General features: G+C 39.6%; 4 protein-coding genes and 1 non-coding gene across 6 annotated transcripts; 2 read left to right on the top strand and 3 right to left on the bottom strand.

Annotated features, from left to right (window-relative positions):
- The first annotated feature begins 474 nt into the window (after positions 1-474).
- Positions 475-546, top strand: Trnaw-cca. Its single transcript has one exon. It is a non-coding gene; the product is annotated as a tRNA-Trp (tRNA).
- Positions 547-1640: 1094 nt separating this feature from the next.
- Positions 1641-2327, bottom strand: LOC111597085. The gene has a single exon (XM_023311620.2). It carries the CDS (start codon positions 2271-2273, stop codon positions 1869-1871), a length of 405 nt encoding a protein of 134 aa, XP_023167388.1. The 5' UTR covers positions 2274-2327; the 3' UTR covers positions 1641-1868.
- A 6168-nt stretch (positions 2328-8495) lies between these two features.
- LOC111597074 (CDK5 and ABL1 enzyme substrate 1) lies at positions 8496-20733 on the bottom strand. Of its 2 annotated transcripts, XM_023311604.2 has the most exons (8): positions 19604-20733; positions 11812-12195; positions 11625-11751; positions 11409-11557; positions 10137-10169; positions 9615-9738; positions 9358-9551; positions 8496-9289 (listed from the first exon to the last, which is right to left on the bottom strand). In XM_023311604.2, the coding sequence occupies exons 1-8, from the start codon at positions 20359-20361 to the stop codon at positions 8944-8946; spliced, it is 2115 nt and encodes a 704-aa protein (XP_023167372.2). In that variant the 5' UTR covers positions 20362-20733; the 3' UTR covers positions 8496-8943. The 2 variants fall into 2 exon arrangements, with proteins under 2 accessions (XP_023167372.2, XP_023167373.2); XM_023311605.2 differs by lacking the exon at positions 10137-10169 and having other exon boundaries at positions 19604-20732.
- A 1537-nt stretch (positions 20734-22270) lies between these two features.
- On the top strand, positions 22271-25761 carry LOC111597134 (uncharacterized protein DDB_G0288805). Its single transcript, XM_023311694.2, has 2 exons — positions 22271-22894; positions 23111-25761. Exons 1-2 carry the CDS (start codon positions 22461-22463, stop codon positions 25299-25301), a joined length of 2625 nt encoding a protein of 874 aa, XP_023167462.2. The 5' UTR covers positions 22271-22460; the 3' UTR covers positions 25302-25761.
- Positions 25762-25920: 159 nt separating this feature from the next.
- LOC111597137 (tetratricopeptide repeat protein 4) lies at positions 25921-27539 on the bottom strand. The gene is made up of 2 exons (XM_023311698.2): positions 26850-27539; positions 25921-26788 (listed from the first exon to the last, which is right to left on the bottom strand). Exons 1-2 carry the CDS (start codon positions 27477-27479, stop codon positions 26225-26227), a joined length of 1194 nt encoding a protein of 397 aa, XP_023167466.2. The 5' UTR covers positions 27480-27539; the 3' UTR covers positions 25921-26224.
- Between the last annotated feature and the right edge of the window lie 154 nt (positions 27540-27693).

Genomic DNA, 27693 nt, shown 5'->3' with positions numbered 1-27693 from the left:
ATTTTATCGATGACTTGAAATATGCTCATTAGTGAGTAAATTTAGAGCACCATTAAATTGAGGCTATCGATAACTTCAACAATCTACGATATTTAAATGAATGCCTTAACTTTTTCTTTCATAAAATGCAGTCAACAACATCTATATTGGCTAAACGGTTCTTAATGAACAATATTCGCAATTGCATTCAACTTCAGCTTTGTTAATTAGTGAGCTAAAGCTCTAGAAAGGCATCTTTTAATGAATTGTTAACAATATTAAATGGCTATCAATATTTATCATTTATAAACACTAGTCAGTTTCAATTGTATACAATTTAATAATGTAATGTTACATGTTTTTACCTAAATTTAAATTCTATGTCTTAACAAGTGGCATTAAATATTTTCAACCTAGTGGCAACGCTATAAAATCTAAAAAACCAGAAATGTGGCAATAGTGCTCAAATACTCAATTTGTAGCCATGTATTTGATGACTCCGTGGCGCAACGGTAGCGCGTCTGACTCCAGATCAGAAGGTTGCGTGTTCGATTCACGTCGGGGTCAAACTTTGTAAATTTCTTTTTAAATTTTTTTTCAACTTCATTTCAACGTAATAAAAATGTTCTAATCTTAAAGCTAATTATTTTTAATAAGTCAGTTGTATTCATTTTTCCTTATAAAAGTTTTCTTTGTCTAGAAAATAGAATGTTTTAATTTACTGTGCTTTGTTGATGATGAACGCGTTACTTAATCAGGCATGCAACGTTTTTCCAATTACTGAGCTCAAAATAATGTGACAGGATGAAATTGAATGCATTGTCAGATGCAAAAAATTCACTTATTTTATTATTGCTTCTCGCCCAAGCAAAAAAAATCACAGTCATTACGAATTAGCAATCAAGTTTTTATATAACGTATATATATATAATATATATATTTATAATAAATGAGTATCAATACATACAAACACAAATTGTTGTAAGCAGTAAACATTTTCATAATAGAAATCATCCGGTCCTAGGCGCTTGAACTTAGTCAATTACAATAGAATAAGCTGCACTACTATTTTTATGAACAACTAAAATTTAGAAGGCTCCTTTGCGAAGGCCTGAAGTGTACATGTTCCAAAGTTTGGAACAAAAAACATATAACTAAATTATTACAAAATTTGTTTATTTTAATATTTACCTTAAAAAGTTTTTAAAATATTTTTTATCATTAAATTGTGTTGTCCAACGTTTTTGATCAGTCGCACTACTATTTTTATGAACACACATATACATACATCGGTTTAAATGTATATATATTATGTTTATGTATATCGTTATTCATAATCTCGATCAGTATCAAAAGCAAAGTGATCTAAATCTCTCTTCGCTCTCTCCTCTTCCCCAAAGTACTCTAAACTAATATGCTATTTATATATTTTGAGCGAGTATATGTACCATGGGTATTCATAGCCTAGTCATAGCTGCTTTACCAAGCGAAAAGTCTAGAAATGATTTGCCCTTAAGCTAAGCCTTGCCATATAGGAAATCGAATCTACAGCCATTTCATACACGAAACACGTATTTTCCAACTTGATCGAACTCGTTTCGACCTTAAAAGGCCATGGAAATATCGCGACGCTTTCTCATTCATTTAAACACCCACAAACATTTTTGTTCACAATTGTTTTTGTGTTTTTTTATTATTAAAAATACAAATAAATAACTCAAATACAACGCTTAGGTTAATTTCAATGCAAAACTCAAGGGAACATGAAATATTTAAAGATTGCGATTAGTGTGAAGATCAGATAGGATAATAGATCTTTAAGAGCTCTGTTAGTAGTGCAAAACATTCACAATTCACTCTCATTTGCCATTGCCATTTGCATTTCGGCTTCACTGCACCAACTTGAAGCGATTTGCCTCCGCATAATCTCTCGGATCGGAGAAGTTTCGCTCCGGCTTGATGCGCACATCGTTCGGATCGTTGACAAACTCGCCACTCCAGGCAGTGGGCAAGATGGTAGGATCTGTATTATAGTCGAAATAGTCCTGATCATCGGAGCGATTTCGTTCGGGTTTTATGCGCGTCTCGTTGCCCTTCACAAAGGTGCCGTCCCAAGCCGTGGGCAGGACAATCGGTTCCGTATTGAAGCCATAGAAATTGCTTGTGTTCGTCACGTTCTGATTCTGACGGCGTATCTTGGAGACGTTGTTCACGGCTCCGTCGGGATAAACGAATTTTCCATTCCAGCCCTCACACTTAATGGGTATATACTCCTCTTTCTTCCGCAGCGACATTTTGCTCGATCTCGACTTGGCGCGTTTCAAAATTCGATTGAGCTGACGCTACGGCAGCAATATTCTAAAATATGATTTCACACAGGTGTGTGTAAGCGTGTGTGTGTTGCCAATACCTTGGCAAGTTGTAAATGATTATTATTGTTGTTTTTTTTTTTTTTTCGACCCACACTTAATTTCAGCTAATGACGTCATATAACGCTCAGACGTTTGTTTTGTTTGCTTTCTGTAGACAAAACGGGTTCGCTGTCTCAGCTTTGAGGCAGCCTCCTCCGCGGCTTTGCTTTGTCGCTTAGGCAATGCCAATGACAACAGTACTAGACGATTTTGCGCTGTTTTCGCTTTACCATATAAGCCGACAAATTAAACACGCTAAATCTCACCCAGCTACCTAGAAGGTGCCGTAACGTGTCTGCAAGCCAAGCAGTCATTATACCCTAAATCCTTCTGAATGTGGGGTATGACGGGTTTTGTATAACTATTTGATAGACAAGGGACTTTAGAGAGTGTATGTAGAATCTTGATCAGTAACAACTGCTGAATCGACGTAGTTCTGCTAGAATGTTCGTCTCTGTCTGTTCTGTCTGTCTAGCCGTATGCTCATTCACATGTCCGTCCGTCCATTTATTCGCCTGTCCATCCATACGTAAGTTTATTTGCCTCCGTGTCCCCTCATCCGTCTGTCCTTTCGCTCACCTACCTGTCCGTGTGCCTGTCTATACATCTACTTATACGTCTGCCTGCCCATCCAGTCTTCCATCTGCTCGTCCGTTTGTGCATGCGTCCTTTACCTCTTCCCTCAATTCTAGAAAGCTTAAAAAATACAATGTCTTATGTAAGTTCCCTATATATAATATCCTGATCAAGTACATTAAAAATGATCGATAACATTACATGAAATCGATTAAAATCCATATCGAATCATCAGTCTATTTCGAACATTTCAAGACCCTGCGACAAGCAATTTGGCATAACAATCTAAACTTTGGTTTAGGGTATTTTCTAGTCGTTATTCGCTCTTCATACTTTTCTTTTCTATTTGTAATTTGTCTATTATAATCGACAATTTAATCTTGATTGCCAGCAGTTGACTGATTCATACGTCGCAGAGAATAAAGTCGTAACATTGTTTTTCCTTTTATAGACGTTGGCAAAGATTTATTTGCGGGCTTGTTGTTAACTTGATCAATTTTATTTTTGAATAAATAAATATACGTTTCGGAAGTAATTGAAAACAAGAACATACAGCTTAACAACGTGTCTACAGCGCACAGTGGGTAAAAACGTTGTTTTATTGTGGCAAAATCAATTCAAAAGCTGCTCAAACTTGACTTTAAACCACTTTCTAATTTGATTTAAGCATTCAAATAGATCTAAAAACATCAAAAAAAAAATTAATATAATATAAAAAATAAATACGAAAAGAAGCAGAAAATATAGAATTTAATAATTATAATGATTTGAACTGCTATATGTAGATTCTAGTTCTTTAACATATTCTTGATCTATTGAGCTGATTCCATTTAGCCAGTTCTTTTTGTTCGTCTAATCGAAACTAGATCCAGTTGGTTCATAATTGGTTCGATTTTGTTAGCCGAAGCTTATCGAACTGATATACGTCACATATTAACTAAATACCTTATTGACCACCTGTTGGTTCGTGCAACACGCACGTAGCTAAAGTTACACTAATTAAAACTCGTAGCACAAAGCAGAGAAACCGCAAAGGGCCAGGCGCAAAAAAGCTTTTTGCATCCGCTCGCCCACACAGCGTAGCACGCGAGCTGCTGGTGAGTGGGTGGGTGGCTTAGGGGCAATGCGTGGCAGGCTTACAACATGCCACAGCGACGACAATGTTCGTCCCTCGCTCGCTAGAAACTCGACGACCTCCAAGCAGCGGCAGCGGCAGCAATTTCTATCCGCTGCTCGTTAGAAGAAGCGATGTCGACTGCGATGGTCGGCAACAGTTTGAAAGTTTTTCATGTCGTCGGCGTCGGCTTGCCTCCCAAAGTTGCCTGTGCCTCTGCTTCTTCTGCCTCTGTCCGTGCCAGTGCCAGCGCCAGCGCCTGTTGCCAGTTACCAGTTGCCAGTTTCGACGGCTCTGCATTTGCTGTGCGCCTAGTTGAAAATCCAACTAATTGCTTATTTTAACCCCTTCAAAACTGGGCACACACACACACAATGGGCCTTGCCTGGCCCGGCTTTCGTGTTTATTAATTAACAACACAAAACCCCAAACTCACAAAGGCAGCACACACACACACGCATACACATATACACATACAAACGTACGCACACAGCTTAACCGAAGTGTTGTCTCCGGCATTCATTAGTGTTCATTAGTGAAACAAAATGCTCATTTACTTAACTACTCCCGGGCTCGTAACGAGCATCCCCTCTCCCTCTTTCTCCTTTAAACGCGCCACTCACTCACTCACTCACTCACTTACTCACTCACCCACTCTCTCTATTTCTCTCTTTCTACCCGATTGCTGCACTCACTTATCGGCACTCGGCGAGTCACTCCGTTCCTGCTCTTGGCTCTTGGCTCTTTTCACTGGCTGTTGGCAGTTGTTGTTGCTGCCGCTCTTATGTTGCCAATTAAAATTCCATTTATGCCAAGTTAACTCACTTGGCTCGTTAATTGTTGTGGTTTTTTAATTGGACCCTTTTCGGTGCTCAAATTGAATTGAATTGAATTGAACAACAAAAAGAACAATCGCATGAATGGCAGCGGCCCCGGCATGGACTATATCTACCTCCGGTACCCAGGCGGCTCTACCTTGGTACATATATACCTGTGCTATAGAAACCAGCACTGCCAGTGCAGTGCCACTGGCACTGACTTCAACTATGGTGCAATGTCATTGAAGACCACCAAAACCTTCCCACTTTACACTGTCCCATTGGGATCGCTTATTCGTTGAGTTCGTTAGGGTTGCCAGGCGTTGCTAAGAAAAACCAGTTTGCCAATACTACAATTAATACATGTTACACAATTATTTTCATAATCCTACCGATTATTTCCAACTTTATTTATAATAAAATAATTAATATCAAATAAATAAATCTGGAATTGATTTTTATATGTTTATTTATGTTCTATAAGCATATAAAGTGATAAAATTGAAATGTGTATATCTTAAATAAATATATATATTTTTCTTTTATTTTCTATAATATGAATTTCAATATTAAATATTTTCTAATTAACTTAAAAAACTTTGATATGAAGTTTATATGTAATTTGCAGTTGGTATTTCTTGTTTCATTTTGCATCTTGACAACCCTACGCTTCAATTCAACTAATGAACGAAGCCAAAGTAGCGCAGCACTTCGAGCAGCAGTAGCAGCCATCAGCATACAAAAAAAGTACTAAAAACAAAAGCCAACAAAAACCCCTAATTAAAATGCATTTTCATTCGGGACGTCAGCGTTGTTACCACATCGTCTGGCCGCTCCCCGAGCCCGACTATCACATCTGGGACGTGCTTTAAGGGGGGATAGCCTGTTCATTAGCTAGAATGCGGACCCCCTCGAGTCGCTGCCACTGCGCCTTACAGTCACATGAACCGTTATGCCATTGTACACACACACACATGTACACAGGCCGTACACATGAGTGCGTGTGTGTGTGTGCGTTTGTATTTGTGTGTGTGTGTGAGTGGCTGCGGGCATATTTAATTACAAAAGCTGCTAATTAGGAAACGTACACACCCACGTTGGTTAATTTGTTTGCAAACCAATTAACTCGGCGCATAGTATCAGGCGCACAGAAAACCACAGCCAGCAGACAGGCAACAGAAGCAGCAGCAGCAGCAGTAGCAGAAGTAGAAGCAGTAGTAGTAGCGGCAGCAGCAACAACCACAGCAGCAGCGGCTGCTGCTGCTGCGAAAGAAACGCGTCACCGGCGGACGTCGCTACTGAAAATGCAGACAGAACTTTCCAATCACCGTCGAGCGCTTGGCCAGGGCACAGGGCAACTTCAGTGGCAGCGGCAGAAAAAAAGTTAACTAGTGAGCCAACGCGACTAAAACAGTTAACGTACAACAACAAAAGATAAGTCAATGTGGGGGTAGTGCAAATGGGGGAGGCACAAAAGTGCGCAATGGCCAACTTAATGAATGACGAAATAATAAAAACGAAATTTTAATGAAAAAGTTCTGACTGTGTGCGTGTATGTGTGTCTGCTGGGCGTGTGCCGCCTGGGCTTATTCTTAATAAATGAGCTAAAGATGGCAGAAGTCGTCAACGCCGCTGCGCTGCCTGCCGCTGCCACTGCCGTCGTCTTGCGTGCTAATGAGTAATAAATAAACTTTTGCTGCTGTTCTGCTACGACCTAGACAAGCAGCAGACGCGAATATCAGGCAAACAGAGCAGTAGAATGACGACCACAAGCGAATGAAGAGGGGAACACACAGAGAGAGAGGAAAAGGGAGAGAGTAAGAGAGACAGAGATTGAGCGCGTCCCAGAACGAGATAGTTAGCGCAAGAGTGTAACGGTATGAGGGAAACGTAGAGCGGGGGTGTAAACAGATTCGGTTCCGGCGTTGCTTTTGCGTTAATTAGTTTTAAGCATGTCCATTATGCAACAGCATGTGGCATGTGGCAAGCAGAAACTGTATATATTTCGGACAATAAGCACGAATGTATGTGAGTGCACATACATACATTTGTATAACTATGTGCATCAGAAAGTTCTTCAGGCTATTCGTCGAATAGCGCATAGACGTTAAATACATTATTTTGTAGTAACAGTAGATAAAATTTTGTATTTTTGATGAATTTATAGAGTAGGCGAAATACGGCTATGTTGTATTCTGTTCTTTTGATATTCTACACTCTGCTATTCTTTTTTTATAAATAAGTACAGTCAGCGGGCTATGCTGATAAGGCTAAAAACTGATTACATTGCAACGCATCAAACATACTAATGCAGTCACACATGAATGAAAGAGAGAGAGGGAGACAGACAAGCACTTACACAAACACACATTGATACGCACACATGGCATGGCCCAGTGTGCAGTAGCAACCTCTGCCCATTTGCTGGCTGCCCAAAACAGTTACAACAAAAACAACAGCATGTCTTATCAAAATAAATAAATATAATATAACTGCAGTTGCCCGACTACACGCTTCCCTGTTCTACTCATTACACAAAATATACAGTGTAGGTAGAACATTTATTTTTTTTACAGCAAATGCCACTCACTCACTGGGGTCACCTACTCTCGCCAGCTCTCAACTAAGCTATGACATCTGACAGCCTTAAGGCGCAGAGTGATCGAGCGAGAGGTCCGATGCACTCAGAATACACCATCTTCTTTGTCTACTCTCACTGCACTCTCAAATCTATGTGTGTGTGCGTGCACAAGCAGTACTGCATACGCTGTGCCCTGTACTCTGGGCTGTACTGTATGCTAGATACTATTTAAAAGCATTGTTTCTCGTAGCTGATATAAATAAGTTATTTTATATACATATGTATCTATATATGTATAATATATATATATTTTTAATATTAATATTTAGGGCATTAGAATTTGATCATGAACTTGAGATATACCCGCTGCTTTCAGTACTGGTTGCAGGGTATACAAAGCAGAGTTAACTGTTAACAACAATAACAAAACAATGTAATGCATATGGGGCCCGGCCAGTCCAACTGGGCACGTGTGTATTTTATTTTTTGGTTATCGCTGCCCGCATTTGTTTATAGACTCGGAACAGAGAACTCTTTTTAGGGTTTAGTTGCTTGTCGCTGGCTGCTGGGCGCCTGATGTCCCCTCAAATAATCGATCGCAAATTATTTATTGATTTTTGATTGATGAGCCTCAGGTGATTTATATGAGGACCCCATTGTGGGTTGGATATTTGGGTGCCAAATAAAGCTCATCTGGTTCCAGTTTGTTGGGGCGGATTAGTTAGCTTTGGTGATGCGGCTAACAGCAATGTGAAGAGGCAGAGATCGAGCCGAGCCAAGTCGAGTCAAGCAACCGCAGCGATTCAGGTTGAATTTGAATAGTATTATCAGGTTGCAAGAGCCCCGCCAACTGTGACAACACGAACAACAACTGAAATTGATAAGCCCCAGCGTGTGTCGAGGTATCTCCTTATCGCTACATATGTAAATTATATGACGCATTCGTAGTAAATATTTTTGTCAGTTCTAATTAGATTTATTTGTTTATTTATACTCGATCTATAACAAAACATAGAAAAAATAACTGGCTAAAAGAAAAACACTTAACAGCTACATACATATATAAGCGCCTACTACCGGAGAGGTCTCGTTAGGGAGGGGTTATACTATATATATATGTATATCTATATTTTTTGTATTATTTTTTTTTTTCTTTTTCTTTCATATAATTTTTTGTCAATTGTGTGAACTTAATTTGTAGCAAAACTTAGATGATATACTTATATAATTATTGTTTCTCATATACTCGTATGTAATGTATAAAAATCCCGCCTCCAAAAATATGCAATAGAATAAGTACAAAAACATGCCCCAAAAGTATGCAACATCATGATCGGCATCTTCGTCTGTCTACTTGCGACTGCCTTTGCGTCGCAAATGATGTCGCGTGGTAGCCGCTGCCAAGGCAACCGCCGCCTGCGCTGCCGCCGTCAGATATCCTTCGGCGCAGCGCGTGGGCCAACTCTAGGATTCGTAGAGCAAACGCTGGTAGTGCGGCAAGACCTCATGCATCGGCACATGCAAACTAAACTCGAGCGCCACGAGCACTGCAAACTCCGACGATATCAGCTCCTTGCGATTCAGGCGAAACACACTCTCCGTCTTCTCAATCAGACTCTTCAGCGCATCGCCCTTGACATCGTTCATCTTGGCGCTGAGCAGCAGGCAGGCGCCGGCACACAGCTTCCGGTTGCTCTTATTGATCAGATTGGCCAGTATTAGCTTCTCAAAGTAGACATATGCCTGCGATATGGTGACCAAATCAATGCGCGAATCAAGTTTGTTAATGCGTCTCATTTCCCTTTTGATGCTGTGGAAGGTTTCAAAATTGGAGTTAGTCAACGTTTTGCATGAAGAGGTTAATTTAACGCCAGTTACCTTCTCAGTTTGCTTAAGGTCAGCTGTATGCTTGGAAACTTTTCACGGAACTTATCGTTCAGCTCCTTCTTCAGATCCGACGGACGCACATAATCTATGACGGAGGTCATGTACGAGGTGAAGGTTAACAGCGTACGATGCTTGCCCGCTATTAACTCTGGATCGTCTAGGATGCTGGCCGAATACTGTTGATACTTTAAAGAGATATTGAGAGTTATAGTTGGAATATACTTAGATATATATAGGTGTTTACTTACAGGCAAACCACGACCCGCCTCTGTTCCACTTAGTATAATGCTCTCGATATCCATATCGAGCTTCAGCTCGGGCGTTGGACTTGCTGTTGTATTATTGCGATTGTTGTTCTCATAGGTGAAGCACCTGTAAAATGCATCGATTATTGATTATAGATATATAGATAGCTGTAAATATATACACATATACATATATATATATATATATATATATATATATATATATATATATATATATATATATATATATATGTATTGTTGATCTATTAGAGGCGTGAGTAAGCGGTTTAGTTGAAAGCGTTTTTGCCAGTTTTCGAATGTGTGCAAATGTGAAGTGTGAATTTTGTTAGTGGTAACTACATTATATATAGATATAACGGATATTTGAAAGCTTGCACAACATATCCAAGCAATGAACTATACAGGTCTATATATCATATATAAATATATATATATATATCAGTTCATAGCTGAGATAGTTGCGTTCGTTTTTATTGTTATTTATTAGCTGCTTCAAAAATTTACCATTTGCCTTGATGTTTGGTTATGGTTTTTGTGCTGAAACGAAGTAGTGCAAAGCGTTATGATTAGCAAAAACAGTTAATGGTACAAAATGCATCGAAACTCTCTTGTGTATACAGATTTATGCATATATATTTAGATATACAATTGGCTATTTCCACAATAAAATATTGTTGATTATGTAATGTTGTACAGCGTCGATTGGCTAAAAACATTACGCAATCATTAGAACTTAAAAAGAAAAAAAACCTAAATCATATTTTTTATATACTCGCTCTTAGGGGTAGAAGTTGAGTATATTGGTTTAGTGGTATGTCTGTTTATATGCCCTTATGACTCGATAGTTAGATAGATAATCGTCTATAAGGAATATTGTATATACAGATATGTTTCGCTATATTTTTAAACTTGTTTGGGTATTATATAAATATTAATATTTTAGGGTTGATAACTATATCTTTTAAGCTTTATATACATCTATCTGTTATAACTAGAACCCAAAATTTCAGCAGCTTTACATGAATCTTTATAGACCTCCATCACATTGACTGCAATTTTTATAATTTAATAGTTAAAAAACAAATCTTTAGCAGCTGCATAACTTCTTTACATGATCAACTGAATATACTTATGTTTAAGGCCTACATTCAAGTATTTTAATACTGATTTACTACACTTATCTATTCAACAGTTAACCAGCTAGAATTAGCTCCAACTCTATAGACCTATTAATGATATGGCAAATTGATAATTATTAAATTATAAACAAGCAAAGCTGGCGTTAACGAGTATTATGTAGTCGATTAGGACCGACTGCACTTGTTTTTCCCTCATTTTTGGAATGCCCATGACTCACTCTGTAGCCCCAATATATTTATCATAGTATTTTGTACACTCAGCAAATGGGAATTATGTTGTTCACCTGATACTTGAGCTTGAGCTGTTAAATATTTTGCTTAGCATGGTATTTGACAGAAGTATTTAACAAGCTATTTATTTTTGATGCCTTATTTATAGGGGATTACGAGAAGTTATGTAAATATTTTGGATTATTGTTGTTAAATTGCTTTTAAAGCTGTTTTTAACTGAATTACATACATATAAATGGAAAAATGGATAAATTTTGGCATGATGATGTTTCGGAATAGTTAACGTTTCAATGAACCAATTAATAATGAGTGTGATATGCATGAGTCATGAGATATATCAATTTTAGTTAATGTATTTATGGTAATGGAATCTTAAGCGAACACCCATTTTGAATGAGGCACCAACCTCGCTATGCCATGATTTCTAAGAGCCGCTGTGCTCGTTATCTCCATTTGGTTCTCAAATATTGAGGGATTGGTCGATGCATTGCCATGTTTCTTACGCTCCTTCTCATACTGACGCGAAGGTATTAGCAAATGACCATATGAAATATCCTAAAAAAATGGAAAATGAAACCGAATTAGTTCTCAACTAGATTGATATTTGGATGAGAGAACCAACCTGACCACTTTCAGCTTTCTGTATGCCAAGCAAATCGAAGGGATCAAAGGGAGCGTCGTTAATGGAGCTCAACGGACGCGAAGTGGATGTATTGCGACGTCGACGATCCTCTTTGCGTATCTCGGCACTAGATGTGATAGGAAAATGCTTATAATTTATTTATTTATTGATATCATTAATCGCTTACCGTCCGTTCTTGCCCTTGTAGTACGGCAATGCTGAGAAGATAAGAAAGGGAACCTTGCGCGATACTAACACTATGCGCTCGTCACGTTGTCCCAGCCCCATTCCAGGACCTCTGCGTCCGTCAGTGATCTGCACGGACTTGCCCAGACTGTTGCGAAAACTGCCCGCAAAATTGCCGGCGGCAGGTGCCAAACTCTCAGTGCTGCTGTCATCCGTTATGTGACTGGCACTCGAACCACTGCGAATGTTATAGTTGCGTCTCAGACCACCAGTTGCAATGAGTCCGGCATTGCTGGCCGCTGCTCCTCGCATACCAGGCGCAGTATTAAGGCGAGCACGTCTCTCCGGCTGCAAGCTCTGTTCGCTAGCTCCATTGCTGAAGGTGCTGCAATTGAGATTGGACATAAAAATCAATTTAAAACTATTTAGAACTACATTATATACTTATAATTGATTTTAAGTGGCGAGCCTCAGAATTGGCTGCAGCATTCTTGGGCAACATTCAGCGTCAATTCCCTTCTCCAAATTCCCCTTCACTCGCTCACTCACTCACTCACACGTTCTCCCTTAAAAATAGCCATAACAGTTTAGGTAACGGCGTCTCATAATTTCCCATGCTCTCTCTCTCTTTCTCACACACGCTGGGTCTCTTTCTTTAAATAGCAGCAACATAATATGCACGCACACACCCCAAAAGAGGTGATCGATATTTTCACAGGCTTGCAGCAGCAAAGAGAAGTCCAAAGAAATTTTGTCAATACGATCAAGAGCCGCGTCACACATACATATGTATGTCGCAGTCGACAGCCACATAGCTCTTTGTTTATGGTTTGTCGAACGATTTTCGTAGAAAATAAACATACAGTTTTTATTTGTTTGACTGCAGTTGCAGAAGGGCATCGTCTTGTTAGATTCCTCTGTGCGCCTGGTCAGTTACCTTGAGATAATTGGTATAGATCGAGGTTACGCTCCAGCTCCAGCTCCGCAGCCAGCAAAGGGCTCCAACAAATAACACCTAAAATCACGTCCACAAAATTTCCGTGAAAATAGCGTTTGCATTAATTAGGAAACTCGCTGAGGGGGCCCAAGTATTATGCGTATTATGATGAAGTGGCGCCAAGCCTGTCATAACCCGTTAATTAGTTGGAGTATTTGAATAGGCGCGCAGAAATGCCAGCAAATAGTTGCCGTACAAATGAGCGGAGCAGAAGACCAAAGGGAAGACCCAACACCAAAATCCACGCACACACAAAGACACACGCACACATGTTTACGCACACGCACGTCTATTATGTTATTTACATGTTTACATGGAATTGAAATGCTCAGCAAACTGCAGCTAAAGGCGAAGAAGAAGACGTCCCCAAAAGGGCACGCACTAGAAAATATACGACGTCTTATGTAACTTATCGACTCTTTAAATATTGAGCGAGTTAGTGTGTGAGTAAGTGCGTCTGTGTGTGTTTGTGCGTGTGAGCACAACAATACGGTACTTAATGCGATGATTAGAAGTAACAGGGAGAGAAGAGTAAAACCCTAGAAGAGAGACGAATGCAACGCCCACATGTGCGTGCTGTAGTGCAAGTGCTAGACTCTCTGTCTCGCTCTTCCTCTCTCTCTCTGTGTTTTCTTTTCTTTGTATATGCGTGCGTGTCTGCCAGCATTTTTGATAGTTTTTTTTTCGTAGTTGTTGTCTAACAACATCTGCGCGCCTGTACCATGGGCAAACAATATTTAAATTTCAAACAAATATTTCGAATAGCACACAATGGAGAAGAATTTCTAATTAGAATATACATGTAGACCAATTGGAAATAAATTGTCAGTTAATTTTTATGTTTTCATTACTAAACAAATATAAAAATTTAATTTTTACTGCTTTATGTATTTAAGGATAAATACAGTTTTTAATAATTTTTTAAAATAACAATAAACAAAACAAATATATATATATAAAACATCATTCATTTACGAGCTTAATATTTTATATCCAGCTTGGCTACAAAGATTTAACTTGAGACTTCTTCAAACAAACAAATATTTTCACAAATAAGCTTCCATTAAGCTTATACAAATAAAGCTCAAGTACTAGTAAAAAAAAACTTAAATTAAATAGATAAATTTATCAGTGATATGCGAAAAAAATAGCAAATAACAAAAATGAATAGAAATTGAAGGAAATACAATATGTTAGAGATCAATAAAGCACATTTAAAATTTTATTTACTATAGTACATATAAATATAAAATAAATATATAATATACATATATATATATATATATATTTTTTTTTGCAATTTTTCTTCTGCAATTTGTTAAATAATATCCCATAAATATGCCACATACTATATATCATAACTGATATACCCCACTATAAAAAGAAAGTGTATTAAATATTTTTAATTACATGCCTTTGTCTGTTGACAATCAAAGTTCTAAATATGATTTGTGCGAAAGCAGCGCAAACAAAATCAAACAATGAAAACAATTAAGTTTCGTCTTATCAACGTGTGAGGCTCGCTGCCATCATACCTAACTCTCTTATCAGCTCTTATCAAGCAGATGTCGCTGAAGCACTAATATGAGAAAGTGTAAATATGTTCATATATATGTATATAAATAGGAAAGACTTGTAGCTTGTGTCTCACGTGCTCAACTACAACGTGATCAAAATCAGTTTACATAACAAAAAACACTTAGGAAACATAAACCGAAAAAAAACTTTGATACTCTGTTTGGATAGGCTACACCAAGTATATTGGTTTTGTAAATTAACTAGATACAGTAATCAGAATAAAAACAATCAATTCCTAATTATTTTTTATAGAAGCCATTAGTTTTTCTGTTGAATAACACTACACCAAATGTGAAACGTTTTCATTCACAAAACTGAAGAGAGTATATGCATTTTGTGCAGTGTCTGTATAAATCAGTCGAGCTTACTCATTTGCCTTTTATTGTTCAAGTATTTAACCTTCATCTAAAGAGCTTTAAAACATTTTAAAGCTATTAAATATATATATTATTTAAAAATCCGATCGTAAAAAGGTCGACGTAATCATAAAACACAAATTAAGATTAGCTTATCTGGCAGGATTGACGAAAGACTCTCGTTAATTTGACGTTGTCAATGTTAACCGAATAAAACTTGAATGCATTACTCAAAGCCATTTATGACGCAAATGTTATGAGAGGGATGAATGTGCCACAGATCTAGACAGCTATAAAGTTGCGTCGACTAGGCCTATTTGCAAATAAAATGCAAGATAATGAAAGATAAGCTTGGTCGACGGGTCTATAACCCGCCTATAAGCCATATGCAAACTATGTGTTCACATATTTACGCATATTTATGGGTAGTTTGCAGTAGCTTTATCGCTGTTCGCTCTACGTTTTCGCAATCAGTCAGTCAATCGTTCAGTTTGTCAATCAAGCTTCTTTCATTGCGTAGGTGCTGCTAAAACAAATGCCTAAAGATAAGTAAAAACAACAACCCCCAACAGGCCGTTTCGTATGCTCGCTCTGCTGCCTGTGCTCCTCTCTGTCTCTCTCCTTATTTGTTGTTGCTTATCAGACGAGAAGCTTTCCATTCACACACACAAACAAACATATGCTCCGTTAAATTGTGACTCTATTCGAAGTGCTTGTACGCAGCAATCGGCTTGAAGAGGTTCAAAGCGGTTTGAGCGAGTTTGCGACTTTTGTTATGGTTGTTGTTATTTTTATTTTTGTTTTTGTTTTGGTATTTGCCAGCTCGGCGAAGCGAATGAATCAACAACACAAAAGCAACTGCTGATGACCACAGCACAAAGACTAAAACAGAGATAGAGAGAGAGAGAGAGAGAGTGCAAGCAGAAACTTATAAAGCTGTTTCTACTATTAACATTTTGCATGCTTGTTTATACACATATGCATACAAACATACACACATTTGTAAGTCTGTCCATGAATACCTAATACCTAGCACTTGGTCATTTGTTTGTGAAAATGCTTTGGACAAAAATTGACAACAATAACTAACTGCGCAATATTATTTACATTGATTTTTTATTGCCAATAAAATAGTTGGCCAATACTGTAAAAGGTCAGGAATTCCTTAACTATTTTTATATAGCTCAAATGTGTTTCTTGAACGCGGATTAATTGTCATACATATGCTCTACTGACATATATTTTGCAACCCCTTGACGTTAGCAACCCTATATCTTGATGCAAAACTCTATGCGTGACCTTGAAAAGATGAATAAAAAGGAATACAAAAAAATCAGCTTCCTTCGCTAAGGAAGCGAGGTAAACAAACACCAATCTAACCGGTACATATTGCGTCGTTAACCGGCTTTGGCTGCCCTCAAGGCTACCCAGTTTGCAAAAGATGCCAACAAGAACTTGAGCAGCGAGCCGCATTAGAATGTGAGCGACAGCGGGAGAGGCAGCGGCAGAGGACGAGAGAACGCGTGTCTGACACAGGTTTTCGGCTACGGGCAACCCTGACATTGACATTGAGTAAAGCCGCGCGCAGGAGCTAAGCGCACGGAGCGTTGCCAGACTTCTTTTTAAAGCTCTGTTTCAGTGTCAAGCCCGGCGCTGTGTGTTTGTCCTTGAGACTGACTGCATATCAAGTTAGGGTTATACGGAAGTGACCAATTAATTTGCAAGTTCTATGACGTAATAAACAATATTTTAAGCTTTTGGAGCTTTATATACACATAGTGTACAGCAGGAGCCGCCAGCGCTCAGCTTGTTAGACAAAATGACGCGAGCCAAAAAAATTTGTTTACGTTTTTCGTACAAGGTTTTCGCGTAGTTTTTTCACAGTGAACCTTATTCGTTCCCTACTTTGAAATATGTACGTATATCAAATTTCAAAACAACTTTCAATGTAGAGTCCAAAAAAAGGAAAAAAAAAACAACAGCAAAACAACAAAAAAACGACTCCATGAAACTGGCTCAAAGTAGTTTGTTTTGCTTTTGTCTTTTGCGTCGCAGTTTTCTGCAATTTTTTCCATACAAAAACACACACACACAGCCATAAACATATACTTATGGTGTGTATGTATGGTATTCATCTTTCACGCATGCGCAGCATTTTTTGTTCTTTTCTTACAGGAAGAAGCATTCCTCAACGGGAACGGGATTCGCTGCGTCAAGTTATGAATGTTTTTCATGAATGTTGCTGACATAGTCAAACGGAAATTATCCGAATTAAGTAATTGAAGCCTTGTGGGTAAATTGTTGATAATGTATGAAATGTACACAAGCTACACACGATTGTTGTTTATTTTTAGTTTATTATGATATTGAAGCCAGTATTGGTATCTATCGCTGAAAGCTAATCTTTGGTCTATAAAAAAATGAAGAAAATAAATAAATTTTTTGAAAATCATTGTTTTGCAATAATAGCAGATGGTGTCGTACATGATATAGCCAGATATTAGCAGTTGAAATCATCTTTAGCTAGAATCTAATCAGCTTTCATTGTATGAAGTCCAATTGCCTGATAAGAAATTTAATACAAGCTCTTGGCAAATATTTGCTTACGTCTTAGCCTAATTGATAAGTATTACTATATACGCAACTGTCACACTGACCAAGCTATTCAAACAGTTGGCAAAAAGTCAAATGAAAATGGTTAAAATTAGCTAAAAAGTAAGCTAAAATATATACAGACACAGACGTACTTGCATATGTAAATATACAACTAGGGCTAAGTGTATAGAAAAGTGTGATAATAAGATTTGTGAATGCCATGAAAAGCTTTAAGAAGCCAATTGGATGATGATAGGTGAACGACACAACGACAAACTGATGCCCGACGACTGTGAAAGAATTAAAGGCGCAAAAGAAAAAAAAACTAATGTAAAGGCGTAGGTGAAGCGAATAAGAAACAAGGTCACATCGGCAAGCCTCAACGGATTGCAGTGTCCAACAACACTGAAATGCACACACACTTGCAGCTATGTGCTTTGTGTGTGTATGCATATATTAAAATGCGTCTAGCAGAGCTTAACGCAACTTGAGTAATGTGCTAACATTGAGAAAGAAAGCTTTGTGTTGCAACGGGACTGCGTGTGCTGAAGTCAGCCGAAGCGAGATAGATATCATGTGCAGCTGTTCTAGCAAGGTTCAAGGCAGTTTATTGTGTGCACTCTCTTGCACTCTCACTCGTTTAATGGGTTATATAAGTACATGCTATGGCGAATATAAATAAATAATTATGCACAGTCACAGTCAATATTAATGTTGCCAGCTCAAAACCAAAATATAATACGTATTATAAATTATACTTGTATGTACTTATTTACGTATAAAAATATCTTCGCCATTTGTATGTATGTTTGATACATAGTAGGTACATGGGCGTTTATGCTCACATCGAATATGTATCCTGTCCAAAAACAATTCAATAATTATGTATATGAGCATAGCAAAACCTCTCTTTACTCTTCTCTTAGATGAACAGAAAAATGACTTTTGTTCACCGTGCATATTTTTGTGAGAGCAGTGAGAGTAAGCTAAAGTAACAAAAGGGAAATTTTGTAACAGCGCTTCTCGCTTGATCACATTGGCCGTCAGGTCCCATTGCTTATTTCCAGCGCAAAAGAGAGAATAAAGGAACAAAGCAAATATGAAATTGAAAAGTTTCTGCATGAAAAAGGTTGTTCTAGATATGTCCCGTTGCTGCACTTTAAATATAATATATTTATTACGTCAAGCAGACAGTGCGTGGGGCATGACTATGAAATAGTTGCGTGCGATTTAGTCAAGCCAGGTGAAACAATTCGTGTCAATAAAAGTCAAACAAAGCGAATCAAATAAACAATAAACTTAATGATAGCCGCCCAGCTGGCCAGCTGGTTATGGGCTGAGTGAGGGGCAGGTCAGGCAGGCAGATAGAAGTGACACACAACAAAAGCCTAAATTAAAGTGGATGCCGCGACAACACACAACATGCAATTGTTGTTTATTGTTGTTGACTAATTTGCGGGCTGCCACTCAATGAGGCGTTTTGATTTGCGTTAATTGGACTGGCACACGTTACCCACTTGAATGGACACGGCGCCACATTCGGCGTGAATCCGCATCCAACTACTACTATATTTAGCGAGCTGTGAAAAATATCATCCGTCCGGGGTCCAACTATGCCCGGTAAAAAGCAATTACGTCAATTCAAACTGGGATAAGCAGTGCCCGACCAGCAGAATACCCCTTATCAGTGCTGGCTGCCTGTATTTAAGCAAGAATAGTGGGAAATTTTGGACATTTTCCTGAATCTGCTTCAATAACTGAAGTTTGCAGTAGGAACGGAAAGAGTTAGTTAAGCAGTACGAGAATATATAGGTATGCCTGTAGTGTCAAACACTTTATCAAGAATAATATACCCCGTTAATGTTTTCATATGGCAAATTTTGCATTTTTCGAACTCGAGCAATACGTAAATTCAATTAGCCGTATGACAGCTGTGAGAAACTTTAGATATGCATAAACAAATGTTCTTTGCTCGTTCTTTTCACTTGTAAAATCGTTGGCCTGAATCGTTTTGCTTAGCCACGTCGCGTTAATCTTGTTAACAAATTGAACACCAGGTGTCAATTGCCTGAAACTTAATTGGAAATTTCAACATAGTAAACATTTCCATCTCTCTCTGTCCCTCTTGGCTACAGCAGTATTTAAATAAAGCAAGATTTGATCAAATTGAGTAAATTGCATGATTCATACATTTCATCCAAGGCTTTTAGGCCACATGTTACAAGCTCATTTCTATCTCGTAGAGTTAAGGATTCGAGTGTACTCACCGTTCTCTTAGCGGCAAGAGCTTCAAGCCACTGCCCAAATTGGAGACCTTTAACGGTATCTTGACGCTGTCCGAATCGCTGCCGCTTTCAGCACCAGAACCGCCGCTGCCGCCACGTTGCTGCTGCCGAATGCTGCCCGATTTAGGTGTTTGCTGCTGCTGCTGCTGGCGGCCACAGGAGGTGGGCCGCTTTATGTTGCGTCTCTCAGCCTGGATGGGCGGATCGCTCACATTCATCAGGTATTGACCCATATTTTCAGTTTCACTAAAACCATCACCATCGCTGCCACCGCCAACTCCTGCGGCAGTGCAGTCATCCAGACCGCACAGCCCGACGCTGGCGTCGCTGCCGCTGCCCATGTGCACATCGGCGCTACAGAGAAGCAGCGCTGCTGATGCGCTGCCACCGCATTTACCATTTTGCTGATGTTGTTGTTGTTGGTGATGGTGGTGGTGGTGTTGCTGCTGCTGCTGCTGCGCTTGGCTACTGCGCTGCTGATGATTTCGTTGATAATGCTGATGATAACCGCCGGCGCCGAGTCCCAACGCTGCCGTTGCGTTGCCTTTGCTGCTGCTGCTGCTGCTGTGGTTGTTGTTGTTGTTATAATGCTTCTGCTGCTGCTGCTGCGTGCAGATGCTGCTGCCAAATGTTGCGCCAAATTTTGTGTCCCGATGTGTGCCATCTAATGAGATATTCGATAGAAACGAGATCGCAGCCAATCTGCGCCTGTGTCTCGTCTTGTTTAGCGAACTTGCCATTAGGCGCTTAACCGTTATCACAACTCGAACAGATGCAATCGACAAGGAGAGAGCGTGAGCGTGTGAGCGAGCGAGAGAGTTGCGCGAGCTACTATCTTACTGGAATGTGATACAGTTTACAAAGAGCTTTCCAGTCCAATACTTCCAGCTTCCTACTTCCAGATTCCTATTGCACTGCCCGAAACACACACAAACACACGCACACACGTTTTTTATGCAGTTTCAATTATATTTTAATGGAATGCTTTACTGTATTACAAATGTTTGAAATTTTTTTATTGTTTTAGATTAACAGTTAAACTGTTTAGTCTCTAAATTACTTGCACGCGACATTTTGATAACAGACGTTTAATTGGCACACTTCTAAAACAACAAAATCTTATTTAATGCAATTTATGCACTTTGAATATTAATTTAAAGTCCAGATTTACTGCAAGAAAATTTGAAGAAAATGTGTGTTACACTTATTAATATTATATAAAAGAACAGATAAATGTATTATATAAGAAATCTAGAATAGATAAAAACCAGAATTAATTATCAGTGCAATTAGTGGAATATTTTGTTTTTTGTTTTAATAATTTATATAAATTAAATAATGTTAAAAGATCAAAGACCTTAAATTGGGGTTTTCCCCTTCTTTATATCCTTTAATTGCCTTGAAAAAAGGGCAATAAACTTTTAGTGCAAGCGAATTTCTCTAGATAATTCGAAAGAGCTTTCGCTTGCTGCAAGTTTGTTGCTGCCCGCAAAAGCTGTAAAAGCTGCACTGCATTGCTGCTGTTTCTGCTGCTGTTTTCGTTGTTGTTGTTGTTAATGATAAACGGCCGGCAAACACGGTCACATTTGAAGCTGTTTGTTTACCTGCGCAACAAACATTTTTATTTAGGGTGGCAAAATTTTCCACAAACTAAACAAATCAAAACTAGAGCCACGGCATGGAAAATTTTTATGCGCTCCAACAGCTGACATCAGTAACAACAATAACATAGCAAAAGAACACTTTTGAGGGTGCTTGCGCTTGCATGCATTTCAATATAAATTGGTCCAATTGGACAACTAAATGGCGACCAGTTGGAAAGCCGCACGTGCGCGTGCTAAGGGAAAATCAATGTGGAAACAAGTGTGCGAAAATATCTATATGCACACATACATACATATCTATATGCATATGTACATATGTATATATTTATGCATGATTCACGCCCACGCATACAGCGTGTGACGTAGGCGCCACTGAAAAAATTATTTATATGTATATGAAATTGATTTGTTCGTATTTTTTACTTACTCAACCGAATGCAAAAATAAATCGCTATTTCCTCACACACAACTCTTTGTTAAAAAAAATTAGAAATGTTTCAAGCGCGCCATGGTGAACTATTTTTAGCAAAAGATTTTGAGACTTTGTATCAACTGCCAACAATTACACACTTGGCTATTTTTTTCTATATTTTCTATTTATTTTATTTCGATGCGCAGACTTTGATGTCTTTTGCTATCCGCTGTTGCCTTCTTCTTCTTCGTCTTCTTCTTTGGATTACCCCACCCCGCCTTCAAATGCAATTTCTGGCAGCTGCTTTCGTTGCGTAAAAATCGTGCGTAACCGAAAATACTTTTTTAAAAATCTGTTTACAGGCCTCTGGCTTGGCGATATAAAAAATTCACACACACGTCTTTAATTTATTTATACAATTCTTTTGTCAAGAAATGCGAACTTGAATTCTAACACGAGCGCAATGATTGATTCGGCACAAACGACAAAAACGTCAACGTCCCACGGAAAATTCACATTAACTGCTGATAGTGTTACCGTGCAAGGAATTGCTTAAAATACCAGCGAATTCCATTTAAATTGCATTGCTTATCGGCTAACGTTCGATATTGTGTACATATCGTTCAGCTCTCAAATGAATGTGTACACACTGTGTTTTCTGGCTGTTTTCTTCACTGAGCTCCACCCTCACCGTTATTAGCAGTGAAGCGAAAAGAAAAAATGAAAGAAAACATGTAAAATAATAGAAAAATAAAACAAAATCAGCTAAAATCATTACCCATTCATCACATACGCACATTACCACCATCCAAACACTTTAAACATGGATCACAATGAAATATCTATGTGCATGGACGTCAAATTGGATACACATGACAAGCGCGCCATTGCACTGCGCTACAAAACCTGGACCAGATGTCTGGTAAAGATCGAAGCCATCAAATGTGTGCCCTGCTTTTTGCGCCTCAGCTTTCAGAGCCTCTCCGACGACGAACCACAGCCGCAACAGCAACAAAAACTGTTCACTGTTTCAGTGAATGTGCCAGGCGTGAGCATCAGCATGGCCACCTCGCGCACCAAGCAGCACTCGTATGGACTCTTTTGGACCCAAAATCGTCGCGATTGCTTCATATATTTTGCACTGGAAACGGAGACGTCCTGTCGTAGGCACATGAAATGGATTAAGAAGTCGATCAAAAACCTGGAATTGTATAGACAGGTCTTCCTGGAGCAGCGCAGACTCAGTCGGGACACAAGGTAGGCGTATGTTGTATATAAACACAGTGAAATCTCCGACAAGCGGACAGCCCTATTAAGCAATTATGTCAGTACCAACATTTTTGACTAATTTGGAGAGTAAAGTCTGTTTACTCTAGTCTGTTTAGAGAAGTTCCAGATTATGGAATGGGTTTCCGATATATTTAATATTTACAAGATTACAATTTTAATATTCTTACACAATTTCTATTTTAGCGCTCAAAAAGCACTCGGCCCACTGCCAAATGTGCCGGAATCATTTTGCTTTGATCTGGATGCAAATAGTTTTTCATTTTCTGCACGTGTCTCGCAAATCTATGAGGAAATATTTGATGGCAGTCGCATCTCGCGTGCCTCCATTGCATCGGGCATTTATGAGGAAATGAATTTGGCATCTGGTGCACTTGTGGAGACGCCACCTGTATTGCCCCCGTTGCCTGCGCATCGCAAACGCATCAACACATTCGAGCTGCAGCCGGGAGAGATACCGCGCTCAAGTACCAATCCCGAGTCTGAGCTGGCCAAGAAAAAGAAGTACAAGAACATGTTGGACAACTTCTTTGGACAGAAGCGTCGCTCGGGCAGCGCCAGCGTCGGTGAACTACAGCCGGCCACAGAGCAAGAAGGGGAGCAACTGCAGCATCAACAGTTGGCACTCTATGAAAATGCTCCCACGCCAGAGGCGGCGTTGCCTGCGAAACGTGTATCTGCAACTATGAGAAACGCTCACCGCAATAGTTTCTCCAGTCCAGATCTGTCCAAGCTCAACTTTCTGGACACTTTTGGCGAGGCACTGTCCAGCGATGAGCTGAACATTAGCCTCGAGGACTCGGCCATTGAGCACGATTCGCGTCAGGTGCTGCTGGCCCAAATTGTTGCTGGCCAACTAAGCAGAGCCGACTCGCTGGCCAGTCTGAATGTGTCGGAGCAGTTGCCTCACAACTTTAATTTCTCTGCCTGCAACACATCCACCATCAATCTTATTGGCGCAAATGGAGCTGTATCGCATGGCAAGCGCAATAAAAATGTGTTAGTCGAGGAACTCAATGGCTACTGCGTGATGGCGCCTATTGTACAAAAGTTGGCAGGCAGCAGCAGCAACGGAGTAGCCCAATTGGAGAAGAAACCCAGCGGCAGCACTGCATCCACCACATCTGGCTATTCGACAGGCTCCTATTGCTCATCCACCAGCAGCTGTAATACGGACCAGGAGCAGGCAGCTAAGGCAACAAATGTTGCACAGCTGCAGCCTGCTGCAGTGCACAACGACAGCGATATATATGAATCGATGCATGTGACATCGCTTAACAGCAACAGCGTCTTAGCCGAGCATCTGTATGAGAATCTTTTGGCCGTGAAGGCATCACAGGAGCTGGAGCAGCAGCCACTCAATCTTGGCTTCGGCTTGAGCACCAGCACACCCACCGAATCGCCGTTGCTGCCAGCGCTGCCACCGAAGCTGCAGCAGACGCCCAACTCGGAACAGCGGGAGGAGGAGGACTACTATCAAACACCGCGTAAATCGATCATAAGCGTGGATGACAAGATACCCTCGTATTATCCCAATAGCTGCGATACGTTCAAGTCGAAGCGCCGCAGTCCCAGCAGTGCTGAAACAGCGCCAGGTGTGCGTCATTTGGTTAGCGCCAAGGTGCGTCGCGAGCGCAAAGAGAATCTCTATATATCATCGCCCCAACAGATTATCGAACAAAGGCACAAATCAAACACTTCATCATCATCATCATCATCGTCGGCGTCATCGTCGATCAAGACTAAAACGTTAAACAAGAAGACTGCCGCCCATAAAATCTCAGATGGTGTCTATGCTGTCACCCATGCAACAAAGCGACAAAGTATTAGTAATAATAACAATAACAACAATAACAATGACTTACAGGGCGAGGAGGAGCTGCTGCAGTTGGTCATGCTGCAAAATATTGATTTCAAATTTGACGACGGCCAAGCGCCCGACCCCAGCAGCAGCAGCGGCGGCGGCAGCAGCAACAGCAACAGCTCAAACAACATTAAAAGTAAATCGAAAAACAAATCGAAGTCCAGTCAATTGGAGGATGAATACGAGCATTGTTATCAGGCAGCCGAGCGTGCAACGCGCATGCTACAAAAATATGCAACACTCGCCAAGTTTGGCAACTCACCCACCAAGCAGCAGCAGCAGCAGCAGCAGCAGCAACTGAAAACAGCCATGACACAATCTCAGTCAGCTACCAATTCACCCAAAGAACAGCTGCAACAGCAGCAGCAGCACGTGCCACAGTCATCGAGTAACACCAAGAAGTTCGCCTCGTTGCCACGCTTTAAGAAAATTGACTTCTCGCCACTGAAGCTGCGTCTCAACAATGTGCTTCAAAGGAATGTGGCAGCAGCAGCTCCAGCAACGCCTCAGTAATAGATATCATAATTGTTATTATTATTATCATTGTTGTTGTTATTGTAAGTAGCATTAAGTTAAATGTTTAGTTCGCATGTGATTTTCCTTTTAGCCAACTGATTATTTAGATTGTATTGAAAACGCTTAGCTTCGTAAGCCTCCTATGTAAATCCTGTTTTGCCATAAAATAGTATCAATTAAGTCAAGCTACGCTACGATTTGATCATATCATTGTAAGAGAAAACCAGTTTTAGCCATATCTGATATCTGCTGTTGTGTCTAATGGTTGTTTAACCCCCCCGCCCCATATTGGGAATGCGAGTCTATGCAGTGTACTTTCCTATATACATTGTATATCAATTTATACACTTAAGTGTGCTCAATTATATAGAATAATATCGAAAACGCTTTTATACCATATATACAAAACACAAATTATACAAAAACTATTGTTGACTTATTTTAACTAACGAAATGAGAGTAAAACAAAAATACTTTTAGACAAGCTTAATGCGCTTTCGTCAAACTCTCCAGCTCTATGTGAGATTACGCTTAAATATGTTCACTTATATTTGATGTAGTTTAGTTAAATTATAAAAAAATTAAAAATTATGCTATCAAATGCTTCGCAACATATCAAACTAATTGTAAAATCGAAATTAGCTAACCAAATGTCCAAAGTCTTACAAACACAGATCTTTATTATATATGTAGCACATATTAAAATATGTGTAAGCTTCTTCTGCCAGGATATATGAACTATGGATAATGAAAAAGCTTCTTTTACAGCGCTAACAAGGCTCATATGTACCGTGACTAATATATAAATATATATACTTTCGCAGCAAATGAAATTTAAGAACAATAAAAATTACTCAACTGCTTGTTAACAACTACTAAAATTACAATGTTTATGCTTATGATAGTCATCCCATTCCCACTCAACTGTAGACCATGGGTCGTCGCTGTTGATGTATGAACTCCTGTTCCGTGCGCGTATTCTTTGTTACCACATAGAACAGCAAAGCGCCGCCGGACACAAAGAAACCCTTTTCATTTATAATCTCTCTTAATGTCTTCTCGGGATCCACCTTGTGCACACAGGCAGCTTTGCGATTCTCATAGTAGACATTAACATTATCCGGACGATAGCTGAGAGTCCTATCGCATGGCAGCGGTTCGGCGAAGAGTGTGTTTAGGCAATCCTTCATGGTGGCCGTCTCTGGCAGCTGCTGTTGAAAGTCGCTGAGTAGGAATTCGGGATAAGAGAAGGCAGCGGGCCAAATCAAGGTGCTGTTATCATCAGCATCCAAATGTACTGGATAATCCTCTAGGGGTAAAAACTTTGGAACCAGCAATTGTTCCGTAATATTGGCGCGTTTATTAATTGGTTGATCATCAAATTTGATAGCGCGTTGCTCCAACGCTGCACGCAGCTTCTGGAAACGGGCCAAGTTGCGCTTTGTCTCGGCAGCTTCCTTGCGCTGATTGCGCTCCACATCGAGCTGAAAGGCAACGTCAATGGAATTGATTAAATTTGTCAGTTATATAAATCAAAATATTAACCTTTTTCATTTTATTCTTATGCAGCAACGCCTTGGCATCCTTGTGATCGATATCCACTTCAAGCAGCTCCTCGCAGAGCTTCGTACACACATCAAACTTATCCAATTCATGAGCACATTGCGCAGCACGCCAACGTGCCTTCGTATAGTCTGGTTTGTAAAACAGAGCACGCTGTGCATCACTCAAGGCCGAACGATAATTCTTTATAAAGAAATGGGCAGCGGAGCGATTGTTATAGAGCACACCCATAACATCCTGATTTTCACATTTTGTTTTGATGGCTTCAGTGAATGAGTAGACTGCCATGCGGAATTTCTTGTGCTTCATGTAAAAGTTGCCGTCCTCTTTGTAATTGAGTGCCAGCTCTTCTAGCGTATTCTCCTCCGGATCATATTTGAGCTTCTGCAGACCTTCAAACATGGGATGCACCTCATCGCCGGGCTGTGGTGTTTTCTTCATGAAAAACGGATGCTTGTCCATTTCCTCCTGCCAGCGATCTTCTGGCCAGCCTTCTTCATATCGTTTCTTTTCCAAGCCATCTATGAACTCATCAAGCTGAGCATCTAGCTGCGCCGCCAGCTCTAGCCGTTCTTCATCAGTCCAATTCTTCTTCGTCGCCAGGTTCTCCATTTGTGTTTCTTTGTAAGCAAATCGCACATGCTCTGACTAGTACCTGTTGTTGAAGGCTAGTATGCAGGCACATAATGAAAGTAACCGTGACTATGGCGAGTTAAAACTGGGTGGCAACGAACGATTTACACTGAATACATTGCGTTGTTTATGTATAATATATTTAAATGTATATGGCTAAGAATATCATATACATATTAGATATTACATATTT

Source organism: Drosophila hydei, unplaced genomic scaffold, assembly GCF_003285905.1.
Source record: "Drosophila hydei strain 15085-1641.00,03,60 unplaced genomic scaffold, DhydRS2 tig00000060-arrow-pilon, whole genome shotgun sequence".
In the NCBI taxonomy this organism is placed as follows: domain Eukaryota; kingdom Metazoa; phylum Arthropoda; class Insecta; order Diptera; family Drosophilidae; genus Drosophila; species Drosophila hydei.
Note: the sequence above shows the minus strand (reverse complement) of the source record. Positions and strands in the feature narration are given on the sequence as shown.

Bases quoted from the DNA above. Each gene is read 5' to 3' on its own strand.
- LOC111597134 (XM_023311694.2), top strand. From the start codon at position 22,461: ATGGATCACAATGAAATATCTATGTGCATGGACGTCAAATTGGATACA. The intron at 22,895-23,110 runs GTAGGCGTATGT...TTTCTATTTTAG, and splicing joins AGACTCAGTCGGGACACAAG to CGCTCAAAAAGCACTCGGCC.
- LOC111597137 (XM_023311698.2), bottom strand. From the start codon at position 27,479: ATGGAGAACCTGGCGACGAAGAAGAATTGGACTGATGAAGAACGGCTA. The intron at 26,789-26,849 runs GTTAATATTTTG...GTTGCCTTTCAG, and splicing joins ATAAGAATAAAATGAAAAAG to CTCGATGTGGAGCGCAATCA.
- LOC111597085 (XM_023311620.2), bottom strand. From the start codon at position 2,273: ATGTCGCTGCGGAAGAAAGAGGAGTATATACCCATTAAGTGTGAGGGC.
- LOC111597074 (XM_023311604.2), bottom strand. From the start codon at position 20,361: ATGGCAAGTTCGCTAAACAAGACGAGACACAGGCGCAGATTGGCTGCG. The intron at 10,170-11,408 runs GTTGGTGCCTCA...ACTTCGTTTCAG, and splicing joins AGAAATCATGGCATAGCGAG to CACAAAAACCATAACCAAAC. The intron at 9,739-10,136 runs GTAAATTTTTGA...TGCATTTTACAG, and splicing joins ACCAAACATCAAGGCAAATG to GTGCTTCACCTATGAGAACA.